Source organism: Salarias fasciatus, chromosome 9 (assembly GCF_902148845.1).
Source record: "Salarias fasciatus chromosome 9, fSalaFa1.1, whole genome shotgun sequence".
Lineage (NCBI taxonomy): Eukaryota > Metazoa > Chordata > Actinopteri > Blenniiformes > Blenniidae > Salarias > Salarias fasciatus.
The window spans coordinates 5813487-5832131 of record NC_043753.1 but is presented as its reverse complement, the minus strand read 5'-3'; the positions used below and the strand labels follow the sequence as shown (position 1 = coordinate 5832131).

Sequence of the window (18645 nt, the reverse complement as noted above, 5' to 3'; positions counted from 1 at the left end):
TACTTAGTGAGTACTTCCGTCTTAGCAATCTTCGCATAAGCAACTCAGTCTCGAAATTTTGCATTAATATTTCACAGCGTGGCGAATGTGCGGATTACAACGTGTCCACCAAATTGTTTTGGGGTTGTTGGATGTTGTATTTGATGAGTTTGACGAAGGGAACCAAAAACACCCTTCACTTCCATTGTGTCCGTCCCGAAAACCTTTCCCGACTCACCTCTGAATAAACAAGAGCTCGCCCTCAGAAAAAAAGGAAGTACCGTATTGGCCCGAATATAAGACAATGTTTTTTTCCAGAAATTGCTTCCTTAAAAGTGGGGTCGTGTTATCATCGCGGACTTACGGTAGATGTCAATACGCATCCGCGCCGCTAGATGGAGCCAAAGTATCACTGACCAGAGAGCGAGTGGAGCGATGAAATGAGATCAAACGATCTGATGAAAAATGGCGGATCATCTGGAACAAAGGGGCTCGAACGCTGGACAACTGAGCAAACAACAGAGGCGAAGTTATGATACCAACTTTAAACTGATGGTGATCAACGCAGCAGAGTCATCAAACAACTGCCAAGCCGCCAGGAGATATGGTGTAGCAGAGCGCCTCGTTCTTATTGGAGAGCACAGAAAAAACGCCTACAGATGCTAACACTATGAGAAAAGCTTTCCGTGGTCCCAAGAGCGACGCTTCAGAGAGACTGATAGAAGGGTGAGTGAAAACGTCTCTGAGAAATGCATAGACGGAATGCCCACCACCAGAGCTGGGATTCAGCTAAAGGCACTGGACAGTTATTTACATCATTTATGCAGTTTTGACCCCTTGAGGCTTCTTATTTGTTGCTTATTGTTTATTATTTTGAGAGAGAATATATTTTTTATTCAATACTGTAGTAATATTTTTTTATTTTATATCACGTGAAATGTTATCTCAGTTGTGAGTTTTTGAGTTTATAATAATTGTATAATAAAAAGTTGTTTTATGAGTGACCTTATTGTCTTAAGCGTTTTTTTTTCACAAAATGATCTTTGAAAAATAGGGGTCGTGTTATAATCGGAGTCGTCTTATATTCAGGCCGAAATGACTAAGGAATTGTGCTAAATGGGCCAATTTGCCAAAATGTTGAAGTATCCCTTTAAATACTGTGCTATTTATTGATGTTGTTTGGTTTCTATGATTTTCATATAATTTTAGGTGTTTCTTTTTTGATGGACCTGTTTTTGTTTGTTTGTTTTTTTACAACGATCAACTTAATGTTCAGAATCTGTGAGGCATCAACGTGTAATTAAATGTTTTGAATGAAAGATAATTTCTAGAATTTCTGATCAGGTGTAGATTTTCCAGAAAGATACCAGATATAATTACCAACCGATCACTGTCAAAGTTTAAAATTTATAAATTATGTAAAGGTCATTAAAAAAACAAAATTCTTGAATGATTTGATCTGATCATTCAAGAATTTTGTTTTTTTAATGACCTTGATTTGATCTGACTCCCCCTAGAACTGCCACCTTAACGTGGTGGGGGAGTTTGAGAGCCCACATGATCCCAGGAGCTATGTTGCCGGGGCGCTTTATGCCCCCTAGTAGGGTCTCCCATGGCAAACAGGTCCTGGGTGACGGGCCAGATTGAGAGCAGTTCAACAGCCCTTATGAGAAGAGAGACAACAAAGGTCGTTACGTCGCCCGGTATGGCGCAGCCAGGGCCCCACCCTGGAGCCAGGCCTGGGGTTGGGGCTCGTAAGCGAGCGCCTGGTGGCCGGGTCTTTGCCCACGGGGCCCGGCCGGGCTCAGCCCGAATGGACGACGTGGGCCTGACCTCCGGTGGCCTCACCACCCACCGAGGGAACCGTACGGGCCGGGTGCAGTGTGGATTGGGTGGCAGCCGACGGCAGGGTGCCCGGCGACCCGATCCCCGGACACAGAGACTGGCTCTAGGGACATGGAATGTCACCTCGTTGGCGGGGAAGGAGCCCAAGCTTGTGAGGGAGGTTGAGAGGTACCGGCTAGATATAGTCGGGCTCACCTCCACACATAGCCTGGGCTCTGGAAAACAACCTCTCGAGAAGGGCTGGACTCTCCACTTCTCTGGCGTTGCCCGCGGTGAGAGGCGGCGGGCTGGTGTGGGTTTGCTTATAGCCCCACAGCTCAGCCGCCATGTGTTGGAGTTCACCCCAGTGAACGAGAGGGTTGCATCCCTGCGCCTTCGGGTCGGGGATAGGTGCCTTACTGTTGTCTCAGCTTACGGGCCGAACAGCAGTGCAGAGTACCCGGCCTTCTTGGAGTCCCTGGGAGGGGTGCTGGACAGTGCTCCGACTGGGGACTCCATTGTTCTACTGGGGGACTTCAACGCCCACGTGGGCAGCGACAGTGAGACCTGGAAGGGGGTGATTGGATCGCACGGCCTCCCCGATCTGAACCCGACTGGTGTTCTGTTATTGGACTTCTGTGCTAGTCACAGTTTGTCCATAACGAACACCATGTTCGAGCACAGGGGTGTCCATAAGTGCACTTGGCACCAGGACACCCTAGGTCGGAGGTCGATGATCGACTTTGTTGTCGTGTCATCTGACCTCCGGCTGCGTGTTTTGGACACTCGGGTGAAGAGAGGGGCAGAGCTGTCGACCGATCACCACCTGGTGGTGAGTTGGATTCGCTGGCGGAGGAGGAAACCGGACAGACTTGGCAGACCCAAACGTGTTGTGAGGGTCTGCTGGGAACATCTGGCGGAACCCTCTGTCAGCATGGCTTTCAACTCCCACCTCCAGGAGAGCTTCTCTCATGTCCCGAGGGAGGCTGGGGACATTGAGTCCGAGTGGACCATGTTCTCCACCTCCATTGTCGAAGCAGCTGCTCGGAGCTGTGGTCGTAAGGTCTCCGGTGCCTGTCGTGGCGGCAACCCCCGAACCCGGTGGTGGACACCGGAAGTAAGGGCTGCCGTCAAGCTGAAGAAGGAGTCCTATCGAGCCTTGCTGGCTCATGGGACTCCCGAAGCAGCTGACGGGTACCGGCAGGCCAAGCGAACTGCAGCCCGAGTGGTTGTGGAGGCAAAAACTCGGGTCTGGGAGGAGTTCGGGGAGGCCATGGAGGAGGACTATCGGTCGGCCTCGAAGAAATTCTGGCAAACCGTCCGGCGCCTCAGGAGGGGAAAGCATGTCTCCGCCAACACTGTTTACAGTGGAGGTGGGGAGCTGCTGACCTCAACTGGGGTTATTGTTGGACGGTGGAAGGAATACTTTGAGGACCTCCTCAATCCCGTCGCCACGTCTTCCGTGGAGGAAGCAGAGGCTGAGGCCTCAGAGGTGGACTCGTCCATCACCCAAGCTGAAGTCACTGAGGTGGTTGGCAAGCTCCTCGGTGGCAAGGCACCGGGGGTGGACGAGATTCAGCCTGAGTACCTTAAGTCTCTGGATGTGCAGGGACTGTCTTGGTTGACACGTCTCTGCAACATCGCGTGGCAGTCGGGCACGGTACCTTTGGATTGGCAGACCGGGGTGGTGGTCCCCCTGTTTAAAAAGAGGGACCGGAGGGTGTGCTCCAACTATAGGGGGATTACACTCCTCAGCCTCCCCGGGAAAGTCTATTCCAGGGTACTGGAGAGGAGGATCCGACCGATAGTCGAACCTCGGATCCAGGAGGAACAATGCGGTTTTCGTCCTGGTCGTGGAACAGTGGACAAGCTCTATACCCTCCATAGGGTGCTTGAGGGTTCGTGGGAGTTTGCCCAACCAGTCCACATGTGCTTCGTGGATTTGGAGAAGGCATTCGACCGTGTCCCTCGTGGTGTCTTGTGGGGGGTGCTCCGGGAATACGGAGTCCGGGGCCCCTTGTTAAGGGCCTTCCGGTCTTTGTATGACCGGAGTAGGAGTCTGGTCCGCATTGCCGGCAGTAAGTCGGACCTGTTCCCGGTGCATGTTGGACTCTGGCAGGGCTGCCCTTTGTCACCAGTTCTGTTCATAATCTTCATGGACAGAATTTCTAGGTGCAGCCAGGGGCCGGAGGGGGTCCGGTTCGGGAACCACAGGATTTCATCTCTGCTTTTTGCAGATGATGTTGTCCTGTTGGCTTCATCGAACCCGGACCTACAGCATGCACTGGGGCGGTTCGCAGCCGAGTGTGAAGCGGCAGGGATGAGGATCAGCACCTCCAAATTCGAGGCCATGGTCCTCGACCGGACGAAGGTGGCTTGCCCCCTCCAGGTTGGTGGAGAGACCCTAGCCCAAGTGGAGGAGTTCAAGTATCTTGGGGTCTTATTCATGAGTGGGGGACGGATGGAGCGTGAGATTGACAGGCGGATCGGTGCAGCGGCTGCAGTGATGCAGTCGTTGTATCGGTCCGTCGTGGTGAAGAAGGAGCTGAGCCGAAAGGCGAAGCTCTCGATTTACCGGTCAATCTACGTTCCCACCCTCACCTATGGTCATGACCTTTGGGTCATGACCGAAAGGACAAGATCCCGGATACAAGCGGCCGAAATGAGCTTCCTCCGTAGGGTGGCTGGGCGCTCCCTTAGAGATAGGGTGAGGAGCTCAGTCACCAGGGAGGAGCTCGGAGTAGAGCCGCTACTCCTCCACATCGAGAGGAACCAGCTGAGGTGGCTCGGACATCTGTTTAGGATGCCTCCTGGACGCCTCCCGAGGGAGGTGTTCCGGGCATGTCCCACTGGGAGGAGACCCCGGGGAAGACCCAGGACACGCTGGAGAGACTATGTCTCTCGGCTGGCCTGGGAATGCCTTGGGATCCTCCCAGAGGAGCTGGAGGAAGTGTCTGGGGACAGGGAAGTCTGGGTATCCCTGCTGAGACTGCTGCCCCCGTGACCCGGCCTCAAATATGCGGTAGAAAATGGATGGATGGATGGATGGATGGATTTGATCTGAAGCAAACGAGGTGAAGCAGCTTTTAGTTCCTACACTTCTCACCTGAGGAACAAACTTCCTGAGCACCCGAGGACTGCTGACACAATCAGGACTGAAAACATTATTTTCACAGGTTTTACTGATTTTGAAAATTCCTCCTTGAAAATAATCTTGGATTAATTTTTGAAGTGATGCAGTGAAGCTCTTCCTCTGCTCATGCAGAAGTGTATTTATTTCTATGGTGGACACATACAGTGAGTCTGTTGTTTGTATCCAGGATCTAGAACAGCATGACGTGCTGAGTTTTCTGATCAGAGGACGGAATATTTGAGGGTGTTCTGGAACGACAAATATCAATATGAGAAAAGCCCAAAATATACTATTTCAAATGCATTTTTATTGGCTTCGTTTTAAATCTCAATTCTTTTTGATTTGCCTTTTTCTGTTATTTATGGGCCTTTTTTGGATTCTGTCACAGCCATTTTTTTAAATTTGGTCATTCATTTTATGTGATATTTTGTGACTGTGAGTGGCACTAACACTTCCGTTGGAAGTGCTTTAAGTCAGGTCCGTCAAACATGTAAGGGTGTATGAGATGGAGCAAACAGTTTTGGAGAGGCAGTGGAGTTGACTGCGAAAATAAATGAAATTTCAGGTACGACTGGAACTGTCTGGACATTCATGGTGTCATCTCAGCCTTGGTGCGCGTTCCAGGTTGCACCTCCATGCATTGGGGTCAGTGGTGTTGGACGGCACTGACAGTTTCCATGAATTCAAAGTAATTTTATGTTTCTTTGTACTTGTGAAGCACTCTAAATTGCCCTGTGTACGAATGACCTATGGAGCACAAAAGAATGAAAAGTTAAATAATCATGTGGACTCATCCTGTTTTATTTCCATTCTTGAAAGTTCATAATTTTTGTGACAGAATAGAAACAAAAAAAAAAAACCTCCTGAAGCACAGGTCCTGTTTACATGGGTGTAGGTGGTCAGTCCGATTATCATTACATGACTATGTACAAGAGAGCGCACGACCAGGACTGCTGGCATAACTCGGTCCACTGTCTTCAGCTGTTTACACGAGGCATCAAGTACATTATTAATCAGAGCACACAAACTCCTACAATTTGATCTGAAATTTAATCCAATCTGAGTGAATCTGATAGACTTAGGTGCTTACACGAGATGTTTACAATCTAATTGATGTCATAGTTGGATTATTGAATCCTTGTAAACAGGGCTACTGCCTCAGCCGGGATTACATCAGTAACGTTTCTTTCAAAATAGATATCTTGCAAATTTGGACTAAAGCTGGACTTCCTGAATGAGATCTCTCACAGTCTTTCATGACTTCATCTGTTTGTGAGATTTCAGGTGGTGCAGCAGTGAATTACGATGAGAAAATCTTCTCCCACATGTGTGAGTTCTCATGTGGCGCAACAAAACACTCTTTTGACTGAAACTTTTCTGACACGTTTCACAAGAATACGGCTTCTCACCTGTGTGAGTTCTCTTGTGGCGTATCATATGACTCCGTTGACTGAAACTTTTCCCACACGTTTCACAAGAATACGGCTTCTCACCTGTGTGAGTTCTCATATGGCGCAACAAATCACACGGTTGCCTGAAACTTTTCCCACATGTTTGACAAGAATACGGCTTCTCACGTTTGTGAGTTTTCTTGTGGAGCAACAAATCACTGTGTTGATTGAAACTTTTCTCACACGTTTTACAAAAATATTGTTTCTCGGCTGTGTGAATTCTCACGTGTTGCAACAAACTACTGTTTTGACTGAAACTTTTCTCACATGTTTCACAAGAATACGGCTTCTCACTTGTGTGAGTTCTAATGTGGCGCAACAAAACACTGTTTTGACTGAAACTTTTCTGACATGTTTCACAGGAATACGGCTTCTCTCCTGTGTGAGTTCTCATATGGCGCAACAAATGACTCCGTCTTCTGAATCTCTTCCTACATGTTTCACAAGAATGCGGCTTCTCACCTGTGTGAGTTCTCATGTGGCGCAACAAAACACTCTTTTGACTGAAACTTTTCTGACACGTTTCACAGGAATACGGCTTCTCTCCTGTGTGAGTTCTCATATGGTGCAACAAATGACTCCGTCTTCTGAATCTCTTCCTACATGTTTCACAAGAATGCGGCTTCTCACCTGTGTGAGTCCTCCTGTGGGCCAACAAATGGGACTTTTGACCAAAACATTTTCTACATGTTTCACATGAATATGGTTTATCACCTGTGTGAGTTCTCAAGTGGTGTAGCAAACTCGTCTGTCCTCTGAATCTTTTCCGACATGTTCTGCAAGAATAAGGCTTCTCACCTGTGTGAGTTCTCATGTGGACCAACAAATTACTGTGTACACTGAAACATTTCCCACATGTTTTACAAGAATAAGGCTTCGCACCTGTGTGAATTCTCATGTGGATCGACAAATAAGACTTGTGACTGAAACTTTTCAAACACGTTTCACACGAATAAGGCTTCTCACCTGTGTGACTTCTCATGTGGACCGACAAATTACTGTGTTTATTGAAACATTTCCCACATGTTTCACAAGAATACGGCTTCTCTCCTGTGTGAAGTCTCATGTGTATCTTCAAATTATCATGACGGGTCAAACTGTTGCCATGCATTTCACAAATTACCATCTTATCAGTGACCGTTTCAACCTTATGACATAATTTGTGGTTTTTACAGACAGTTTCACCACATGTTTCTTCACATTCAGCCTGCTTCTCTGACACAGGAAATGTTTCCACACTGTCACTGTGAAATATGCTGATGACGTTCTGTTCTGCATTTCTAGTTGATTCTGCATCAATCTGTTCTTTCACCCGGTGGACTTCAGAGTCCTGAGAGAGGAACTGCTCAGCGTCCGGTACTTCTTCAGGTTTACTCTGGTAAGTTTGCTCATCAATAGAAGAAATTTTAAAAGAATCACTTTCAAACTTCACAATATGCTGCTCTCCCCTCTGGCTGGTACCACATTCCTCCTCCTCCTCTTTAAACTGTGGAAATTCTGGTTCTTCTTCTTCCTCCTCTTTGATCTTTAGAGGTTCTGGTTCTTCTTCTTCCCGTTTGATCTGTGGATGTCCAGGTTCTTCCTGCTCTTGACAGCAGTTTGTTTCCTGTTTACGGAGCTGCTCTTCTCTACAGTCATGGTACTGTGGGAGCTCTGCAGGCACAAAAAGTACAAGATAAAAGATGAGTTTCATTATTTCTACAGGTTAATCTTTAAAGGTGGTGACTTTGGTTTGGTTGATAGAGTGGTTGTCTCACAATCGGGAAGTTTTCTTTCTTTTTGCTTCCTTGCAAAGTAGAGACATTCTGTGTGTTAAAGACAGCTCCAAGCAGCCAGAAGAGATGCTTGCCAAGGAAAGAAAGACAGCTGTGGAGATGATGGCGGAGACATCAGACGAGAAGCACAGTATCTCTGAGGAGCCTTCCTCACGACGTTATGTTTGAATACTGGGATAAAAATAAATTTCAATGAATCCTGAAGCTGTGCTTTGGTCATGGAAATTTGGTAAAAAGTGATGAAGTCATGGAAAACTCATTGAAAATCATAGGTGAAAAAGTGTCTGAACCCTGTTAAAACGATTTCGATATTATATGATTTGCTCATTACTGGGTAACATTTAGAAATGTTTGACAGTTAAATCATTTATAATGTAAGAGGAGATTTACAGTTTCACGCTGGTCTCACAAAGACTACACACTTGTCAAAGTTAGCCTAACTCAAAAGTACAGTTTGTCGATGGCAGGAGGATTGTTTTGTAATTCTGTATTTAGTGATGGCTGTGTTTAAAGATGTGAAGAGGTACGACTATATAAGTATTGACTTCTTCTTGCATGCAAATGACACTGGCAGCTCCTTCTTCCCTTTCGGGTCCACATGCAGAATATGAAGAGTGATGAAAGATCAGCGTGATCATGCAAATGTGACTGTGATCATGCAAATATGACCTGTGATGGAAATTTTTATGTATTTGATGCATGTGATGGTTATCAACTTTAAGTAAACTTCCCCAGCAGACGGCCCCCTGGGATCCTCACACAACTGTAGCCGGGAAGGAGGGGATGTCATTCCCGTTTGTCCTGTTATATGCTACACAGATGTGTCTCCCCGTGACCGGGCATAATCTCCAAAAGGTATCTATGGTTTGTATGCTACTCTTCTAAGATGCATCGGCAGCCACAGGGGGGTCGAAGTGCGTTGGGTGCAGACCCGGCTGCAGAAACAAATTAGAGGGGGGGCATTACATTTTTTCAAGGGGGGCATAATTTTGTGGAACCTATCTGCCTCAGGCTGAACAGTGGCTCTGTGGGCACTCCTACAGTTTTGATATCCTTTTCTCACTAAAAACAGGCAGTTCACCCATCCATCCATACATGCATGTATATATATATATATATATATATATATATATATATATGTATGTATGTATATGTGTGTGTGTGTGTGTGTGTGTGTGTGTGTGTGTGTGTGTGTGTGTGTGTGTGTGTGTGTAAAACAACAAACAGAAACCATTAGTGTAGTGCTATGTTTATTTGTAACACTTAAAAGATGAAGAACAGCAATGGGAGCTGAGGTGATAAGAAAGCAAATCCTCGATTTTTTCAACAACACTCGAGTTACGATTTTAATAGATTTTTCCCTCTCTAAAAATAAGCAAAAACATAGTGACATAAAAATGTAACAAATCAAGTTTGCCTTTATGTTGTCTAAATATTTCTCTCTTACTATATGGGAATATAAGACGACTGTGATTATAAGACAACCCCTATTTTTCAAATATCATTTTGTGAAAATAAAAATATGTTGAAGACAATAAGGCTACTCATTAAACAACTTTTCATTGTAAGGTTATTCTTGGAAAACTCACAACACAGATAACATTTCATGTGATTTAAGATCAAGAAATACTACTGCAGTGTTAAATAAAAAACTACATTCTCTTTCTTAAAATCTGAGGCTATGGCTCAGTGAATAAGCAACAAATAGGTAGCCTCAAAGGTTCAGTAACTGCAGTAATGAATTAAATAACTTTATAACCATCAAAATCAAGTTATGTTCAACTTCATGAGCATTAGAAATTCAGTCTAATACATCTTGGCCGCTTGGCAGGTGTGTTGACTCTGCTGCGTTGAACCATCAGTTTAAAGTTGGCATCAAAACTTCGCCTCTGTTGTTTGCTCACTTGTTTAGTATTTGAGCCCCTTAATTCCAGATGGTCACCTTCCTCCATTTTTTATCAGATCACTGTGATGCTCCATTGGCTTCCTGGTCACTGCTACTTTGGCTCCATCTAGTGGCGCAGGTGTGTAACAACAATCTAGTCTTAGATTATAGTATGACTCCATTTTGGAGAATACAATTTCTGTAAAAAAATAAAACTGAAACCTTTGCTGTCAGTCCAGGGCGGGCACACCCGACTCCGTGGGCGGGCACGGCCCCCTAATGCCCGCCCATGCCGCCGGGACTGGTTGGGTGGTTGGAGTTGTTCCTTTGTCACTTCATATGTTAAATATGTGTCCCTTCTTGACTGAAGGCAGCCTCTAAGACATGTTAATGACATTAACATGTCTGCCCCTGGCCCCAGGGGTTCAGGACAGGGTATAAATATCAGTCTGTATCTCAGAACTTCAGAACTCACCCTGACTGAGGACCGTGGTGATTCTCTCCTGTTGCAACTGGAATTAAAGGAATCATAAGGAACTCATCCTTGGTGCATTTATTAATAGAATTTCCACAACAGACCTCTGACAAAACCAGAAGCAGGCCAGAAAGGTTCTCAGGGCCCAGACAACTGACGTCAATCCCAGAGCCCAGATCTAAGCCACCACCCCAGGAAGATGTCCGTTCACCGGTCCTGGTTCAGAGGAATGTCCCAGTCGGGACCCCCAGCAGCCACGGGGTGTGACCCCCACGCCCCAGGAGACTAAGACCAGCAGGCACCAACCTCGCTGAGCACCGGACACCCAGGGTGATCAGAGCCGAGGCCCCAGGGCACAAAAGCCCAAGAGCTTAACCCACCCACTCGGGCAGAGGGTCATGAGCATACCCAGGAGAAGCGGCCCACATAGGCGGCTACCCGCCCCAGGCCAGCGCCCTCTCTGTCCAGCTGGAACTGAATCCTCCCATCAGCCACCAGACAAAGAAGTGGCTGCACCTGGTTGTTTCTGCACAGTACTGATTTCTGTGCATCCATTTCCAATCATTCTTGTTCCAATTTCATTTTTAAAATGGCGTGAGTTACTCCTATGATGATCTTATGAGTAACTCTCCTAACTCATCTGGTGATGTCTGGCCTGGCCAATCAGTGGCTGTCCGGCTGCTTAAATAATAAAACAGAAACTGAGGCATCAAATCGAGTGTGTGCGAGTACGATTCTCACCACCACAGAAGCTGTCTACCAACTTCTACTAGAGAGAGTGGGCTGAGTTCTGACATGTGTGGTTCTCCAGCTGCACAAGAGATGAGAGGAAAGACCTGCTGCAGATCATTAGACCACAATGATATTCATTTCAGCTCACTTTTAATAATCAGAGTGATACCATTTTTAAAAAACTGAAAGGACTCATGATGGCCGATATATTGTGCATCCCTGTTGTTTTCTAAAGTGTAATGTTGTGTTGTTGCTGTGAGTAAAATTCAATACCAGAGGAGGCGCTGTGTGCTTGAGTTGCAATGCAAAGTGGAGAACAAGACTGAGTGTATTCCGATTTACCAACAAGGTTATAATAGTTTCGGATTTTTCATTTTCATTAGTTTTAGTTAGTTTTGACTTTTTTTCCCCCAATTTAGTTAGTTTTGGCTTTTTTCCCCTAATTTAGTTAGTTTTAGTTAGTTTTTAATGCGAGTTTTCTAGTTTTTATTAGTTTTTATTTTTGAAAAAACATTTAGCGTTAGTTTTTATTAGGTTTTTTTTTTCATATTTTTCACGTGGAGGACTTGAAAAAAGGAGGTCAGGGTAGGTATTGTGTAATAAAAACTCAACAAATAATACCATATATATACACACACACACACACACACACACACACACACACACACACACACACACACACTAGGGTTGGGCAGTAATAAGGTATACCTGCGGTGTCTTTCAAAAGCAACGGTATCAGTTTCAATACTGTCATTGAAAAAAATGCAATACACTTATATAGAAGATAAGGATTAAATATAAAATATAATTTATTCAATGCCTAAAAATTATTCTTTATCCAGCAGCACTTACATGTGGTTGAACTTTCAGTTTTACTTCCACAGTAGTTTAATTTTGGAGACTTTTGATTAAGTTTATGAACATGACGTCATCACGTGACAGTGTGAGCGCGAGAGAGAGCAAGAGACAGAGAGAGAGACAGAGAGAGAGAGAGAGTGAGAGAGGGGGAGAAAGATGGCGAGTCACGAACCGAGTGACCTGATCCCAAAGAAGAACAGGGCTGCAGCGGACTGGCAGTATTTCGGGTTCCAAGCTGACGAGAAGGGAGAGCGGTATATTGATGAGGCAATTTGTAAATTGTGCAATGCGAAGGTGATTGAATTTAATTGATGTGTGCACGGTGCATTCTGCACAATAACTGTTCTGGATGGTCAGGTTAGTTTAACTGTTTGACTGTTGTATTTAAAGATTTTTTAGAAGCTGCTATTTTTTGTTATTAAAAGTTGTTCAGGTTGTGATTTTAATGTAATTGATGTGTGTGCTGCGCATTCTGCGCAAAAACTGTTCTGGATGGTTATGTTAATTGTTTGTTGTATTTGCACTTTATAAGCTGTTGCGAATAAAAGTTGTTAAACCGACACTAAGGAACTTTTCAACCTTAATAAAACATTTTAATATCTTTTGTGATGATACATCGACTTACAACTAGTTGAATGATCCCTCTGTCACGGCCTGAGGGCGTCAGTATTGCTTTCACTTGGACTAAGCAGCTGTGAGGAGGGTGGTAGGAACCCTGCACACTAAAAAACTCCAAATGCTTTAAGGCATGCGTCACATCATGATATAACATTTTTTAACCATTAGATTCATTACCTCATCGCTATCCATCCTTCACACAGCCACTGGAAACAAATGAAGGCAAGTTCAGTTCGACAGCATGCCACCAGGAGCAGCATTTTACGAAGTCACGCGCTAGTCCTCATGGGAACTGTAGTATTCCTTCAGGCAAAACACTACCGCTTTTGTCCACTGGCGCCGCCAAAATCAACGAAAACTGAAAGTTCCTTAGTGTTGCTTTAATATTTTGCACATTATGTTGTTGTTCTTTCATTATTAGTGGTTGGTTTTCAGTTTCTGAACGGTGCAGGGACAAGCCAACAGTTTGGTGATGCTGTCTGAGCCTTGAGTTATAATTTTTTAATTAGTCATGACGGTATCAAAATTTGGATACCGCCCAACTCTAATATACATATATATATATATATATATATATATATATATATATATATATATATATATATATATATTCAATTACTGATGGATAATCAACCATTCAATGATCCACAGAACTAGGATCTGTCCTCATGCTAACTGGCGAGGTAGTGGCATTTGTTTGTTCGTCTACGGTGCTCAGAGTGGCCGTCCTTTCAAGGTATTCACTGCATGCCTTTTTATGGACGCTTCTCAGGTGGACTTTCAGGTTTGTTGGATTTCTTCCCTTGAGAAGGGCTCCACATATTTTGCCGCCCGTCTCAACTATTAAGCATTTGCTTCTGTCTTTCGCGCTGTCATATTGGAATGCACCCCATACCGGACTGTGACGCTTTCTCCCAACTTTCGCCTTTGTAGCCATCGTAGCAGGAGGCTGCAGCCCATTGCAGATAGATCACTGTGCAGCATATAAACTGTTTACGTCAGGCGGCGCACATGGTGCTGTACGTGACTGTCGACTGTCGTAAAACTAGACGGGGAAAAGGATTAAAGGTATACTGGAGGATCCTTAGAACCAATCAGCATTGTATGGTTCCAACTCGTAATTGGACAGTCATAATTAAACCAATAATTAAACCCGAAAGGCTGATGCACAAACACATTCAGAAAAACGAAAACGAAGGGCATTTTGTCTATAATTTCAGTTAGTTTGTTAGTTTGTAAACTCACAATACAGTTTTAGTTAGTTATCGTTTTTTGTTTGCATTTTAGTTTTTATTTAGTTTTCGTTAACGAAAATGTTTTTTCAATTTTAGTTTTCGTTTTTTAGTTCGTTTTAGTTAACGATAATAACCTTGGTTACCAGTCTGCTGAATAAAAGTAATTAAAGATATTAAAAACGTAACAGACAGAAATCCTGCTTGTGTCTGTGGTGGATAAACCAAATGCAGCCACTATGACGGAGATCCTCCACCAGTCACAATCATGTGTTCATTCACACTTTTCCATACCTGTTCTGTATAACTTGATTTGAGGACTCCAGTTGATTTCCAGCAGTCTGCGCTGACGATCAATCTCCTCCTCGTACTGGACGATCGTTTGTTGAAACAGGGTGAATATTTCCACAGCAGCTGCAGTTAGTCTCTGGGTGGTCAAGTCCCTCACAGAGTCGAGGGAATTCTCTCTTTCACCATCGATAACAGACACCTCAACAAGATCCTCTTCTGCTTTAATGTGTGGAGCTTCACGTTCCTCCTGCTTCAGACTGGAGATTGTCTTCTGCTCACCAATGTGTTGCTGCTGAGTCTCTGGTGGGAAACAAGACAAAGTCACTGATGTGATGGATGTGAAGATTTTACAGTGATGGGTGGAAGAGACAGGACAGGCTATACAGTATTTAAAATACAAAAACTCCAAGAAAACTGACAGTAGCTGTGGGATTTAATGAATACATGAGAAAACTGTCTGGATGCAACATTAGCTTCTCTGAGCTCTGAAACATTACTGGGAATGGATAATATTAAAGTCTACATATTTTGCTAGAAATGTTATCAAAACTAAGCTAATGCCACAACTTATCTTTAAATATAGTTTAAATATATAATAATATTCCAACAAAAAGATCTGCCACCTTTTATTTGTCAGCTGACCAAAGCCACTTCCTTCTGATTGGCTGAGGGACAAAAGCTCCTCTCTGACTGGCTGTGGAGTCTGTTGATTCCAGTTAAGCACCGCCTTTTTTCGCAACTGACTGAAAGCTTTTCACCAAATATGTCAGAGCAGCTCTGCCATGTGTGACTTGTGATTGAGGGAAAAAGAATCTGTGAATGTTAGGGGAAAACTGCACATTGATACAGGAGCACAAACATGTTTTTCACCAAATTTACTGCAACACTTGAAAAAATGTGAGTGTAAGTTTTGTAATCTCTGACTTGTAAAATAAGATTTGTACAACTGTGTTAAGGATTTGTGAATGTGTAATTTCTGTGTTGTTTTTGTGAAGAGAAAAAAACTACAAGTACACAACTCATGACACACAGCTAAAAATTTAGCTTTTAGAAATGCTCAAAACTTGAAATAAAATATACAAAACTACAAATTGTACTTTTACAGGTGCTCAAATAATTTTCACCAAAAATATCTCTATAGTTTCAAACTTTAACTACACCATCTTTTCTTTCATTTCCAAAAATATAATAAAGGTGTACATATTCAATATTGGTTGTCTGGCAACACTTCGACTTTAATTTAAATGTTAAATGTGGTTTTAATTGTTTAAATAATAGGTAGTACAGAGAACGGGAAAAATAGCCCCTGTACATGTAAAATTATTTTCCCCTGAAATGCTGACTCGGAATGTGAACCAGAAAACCAGAGAACTTCAGCCTCGCGCGTGCCTCTTTTTTTTTTAATTTTAATTAATACAACCTCTCGAAGAGAACAATACACAAGAACAAAAACAAAACGCGTGTCTCTCTTGACTGCTTCTCTTCTCACAGCCGCGAAATTTGTGTGCAGTCACGTGACTATCGGGCATCACTTGATTGGTCACACGGAGTCAGCTGACTCTTCCTTTCCCGGAAGTCTCTCGGCGCGAAAAAAAAAGTAAGATTATCTTGATATATTCCACATAACAGTAACAATAACGAGCGACAAGAAATCCAGTGTAATGGAGGAAAAGTCGTGTTTTATCTTGTACTTACTCCTATGATAGTAACTTATCATAGGAATAGATGTCTTTTCAAATTCCTCATCATGCTAGTATGCATTTTTCCTCAACAACGCAAAAATCAGTCATATTTGCTGCGACTGAGTGTAAATAAACCAATTATTCCGTTTGCAAACAGCACAAACACCGTTTCCTCTGTTTCTGATACAGATGCAGTTTAATGCCAAAGGTTTCTGCTCTAAAATCACTCCTGTTATTTCATTGTGAACATGAACTGCAGCCTCGTTTCTGTCCGAAGGTTCCAAAGAAATATATCGATCCTCCACCAGCCACATTCACGTGTTCATTCACACTTTTTCATACCTGCTCTGTTGAAGTTGGTTTGCGGTTTCAAGCTGATTTCCAAAAGTCTACGTTGTCGATCAATCTCCTCCTCGAACTGGACGATAGTTTGTTCAAACACGGTGAATATTTCTCCAGCAGCAGCAGTTAGTCGCTCGTTAATAAACTCTCTCAAAGCCTGAACTGAAGTCATTGTTGCTGCAGGAGGTGAAATCTTTCCTCTGAGACACAACAACACAGCAGAGAGCTGCTGCTTCTTCTCTCCATGTGTTGGAGGCTCACAAACAATGTTCAGCTTCATACTGACTCCTACTGGACACAGGGGGAACTGCAGGCTTTCAGCTGCACTGGAGGGAGTGGGAACTCGATTTTCAATTGACGAGTTGTTTTATTGAACTATCAACTTAATGCTTAATGATCATAATCTGTGAGACATCAACATGAAAAGAATTTTTTTGAAAGAAAGATAATGTCTGGATTTTCTGATCAGTTGTAGATTTTCCAGAAACATGCCCAGAGTAATTTTGGGAATCATTAGCACCGACTCAAGTTAAAGCTTGAAACTTCTGAAGAATGTCAGGGTTATTCAAACTAAGAATGATAAAAAAAAAAAAATAAAATCCTGCATTTTTTTTTTTCAAATTTATTGTGTCTCTGATTTTCTTGGTAACAGTTTTCATCAGCAGGGATGAAGCTGTATTAATGCTGATTTTGACCAATTTATTATAAGAATAACTTGGATTTGAGGAATGGATGAAATGTAATGTGTTATGTGAAGTCATGTTCAGTGACATCCTGGTGTGCATTCATTGGAACTGTTTCCTGTTTCAGTATTACAACAGATCAAGGTGTTTAGATGAACACCAAAACATCTTGTATGTTTCAGTGAATTGTGTCAAATAAACCTTTTGTTTTGAGGAATGGATGACATACGTTGAAGAATGTAATCAGTTCTTAAAGTTGCCTGCTGACATTGTATGTCAGCAGGCATGCAATGAAAACAAAAACTAACCGTTTTCCTTTCTTGACTCCATGTCACTCAGGACATCAAAACAAGTCAAAAATCTGGGTGTAATTATGGACTCAGACCTGAAATTAAAAAAACACATAAAGTCAATCACAAAATCAGATTATGACCATCTGAAAAATATCACAAGAATTAAAGGATTTCTTACCAAACAGAATTCAGAAAAGCTTATTCATGCATTCATTTTCAGCAGGCTGGATTATTGTAGCTGTGTGTTTACAGGTCTCAGTAAAAAAATGTGAGACAGGAGCAGCTCATCCAGAATGCTGCATCCAGAGTCCTCAGCAACACAAAGAGGGTGGAGCACCAACTTCAATCTCTGCACTGGCTGCATGTGAGTCAAAGGATTGACTTCAAAGTCTGACTGCTGGTCTGTAAAGCTTTGGATGGTTTGTAGAAGAAATCCATGTCAGAGTTGCTGGTAGAATGTGAACCATCCAGACCCCTGAGGGCCTCAGGAAGAGCTTTACTAAGTGTTCCCAGAGTCTGAAGCAAACAAGGTGAAGCAGCTTTGATTCCAACACTCCTCACCTGAGGAACAAACTTCCTGAACACCTGAGGGCTGCTGACACACTCAGGACTGAAAACATTATTTCCACAGGATTGACTCATTTTGAAAATTAAACAATGAAAATAATCTTGGATTAATTTTTGAAGTGATGCAGTGAAGCTCTTCCTCTGCTCATGTAGAAATGGACACTCATAGTCACTGAAAACTTTGAGAACATATTTTACAACATTATTTTTATTTGAAACCCTACAGTGGAATTATTCACAGGAATCATTTGTTTAGGATGTTGGCATACAGAAATAAAAATCTGAAGTTTCAAGAATAATGTCAAAACTGAAACTTTAGAGAAAATGGCATCTGCCAAACATAAGGTCTTAACAGTCAATACCGGGTATGGCCTCCGTTTGCTTTGATGCAGGCGGTGATCCTTGGTGCAGGACCAGGCCTCAGTTGGTGTCCTGTGGAATCCTGTTCCACTCTTGCTGTAGTGCCTGGATCAGCTGCCTATTTGTTTTCTGGGGAACCCAACTGCTCACCTGAACACCGAGATGCTCCCTCAAACGTTCAGTCGGATTCATATCTGGAGAAGTGGCAGGCCAGGGTGGGACGTCCACACCTTGGGCCTCCAGGTCCGCTTAAGTCTCTTGTGCCCAGTGCCTGGAGGTGCTGCTCAGGTGACAGATGTGGCATGATGCCGTTCACTGGACTAACAATGGTGTGTTTTTTTGAGCCTTTATATAGGATAGCCAGTGAGTATTGCTCAATGTGTATTTGGTCCAGTTTTGCAAGATACCAACCCTCATGCAATGAACCATGACAACACGACAATACATCATCATCTCAACTACCCA

General features: G+C 43.5%; 1 protein-coding gene across 1 annotated transcript; it reads right to left on the bottom strand.

Annotated features, from left to right (window-relative positions):
• Positions 1 to 5826: 5826 nt before the first annotated feature.
• On the bottom strand, positions 5827 to 18484 carry LOC115394684 (zinc finger protein 436-like). The gene is made up of 6 exons (XM_030100042.1): positions 18411 to 18484; positions 16539 to 16603; positions 16278 to 16385; positions 14257 to 14553; positions 7270 to 8040; positions 5827 to 7185 (listed from the first exon to the last, which is right to left on the bottom strand). The coding sequence occupies exons 1-6, from the start codon at positions 18482 to 18484 to the stop codon at positions 6191 to 6193; spliced, it is 2310 nt and encodes a 769-aa protein (XP_029955902.1). The 3' UTR covers positions 5827 to 6190.
• Positions 18485 to 18645: the final 161 nt, after the last annotated feature.

Excerpts from the sequence above, each read along its gene's own strand:
- LOC115394684 (XM_030100042.1), bottom strand. The coding sequence starts at position 18,484 with ATGCCACATCTGTCACCTGAGCAGCACCTCCAGGCACTGGGCACAAGA. Across the intron at positions 16,604-18,410 it reads AGCGGACCTGGAGGCCCAAG|TGCAGCTGAAAGCCTGCAGT; the intron begins GTGTGGACGTCC and ends CACTCCCTCCAG. Across the intron at positions 7,186-7,269 it reads CCACATGAGAATTCACACAG|GTGAGAAGCCTTATTCTTGC; the intron begins GTGCGAAGCCTT and ends GAACTCACACAG.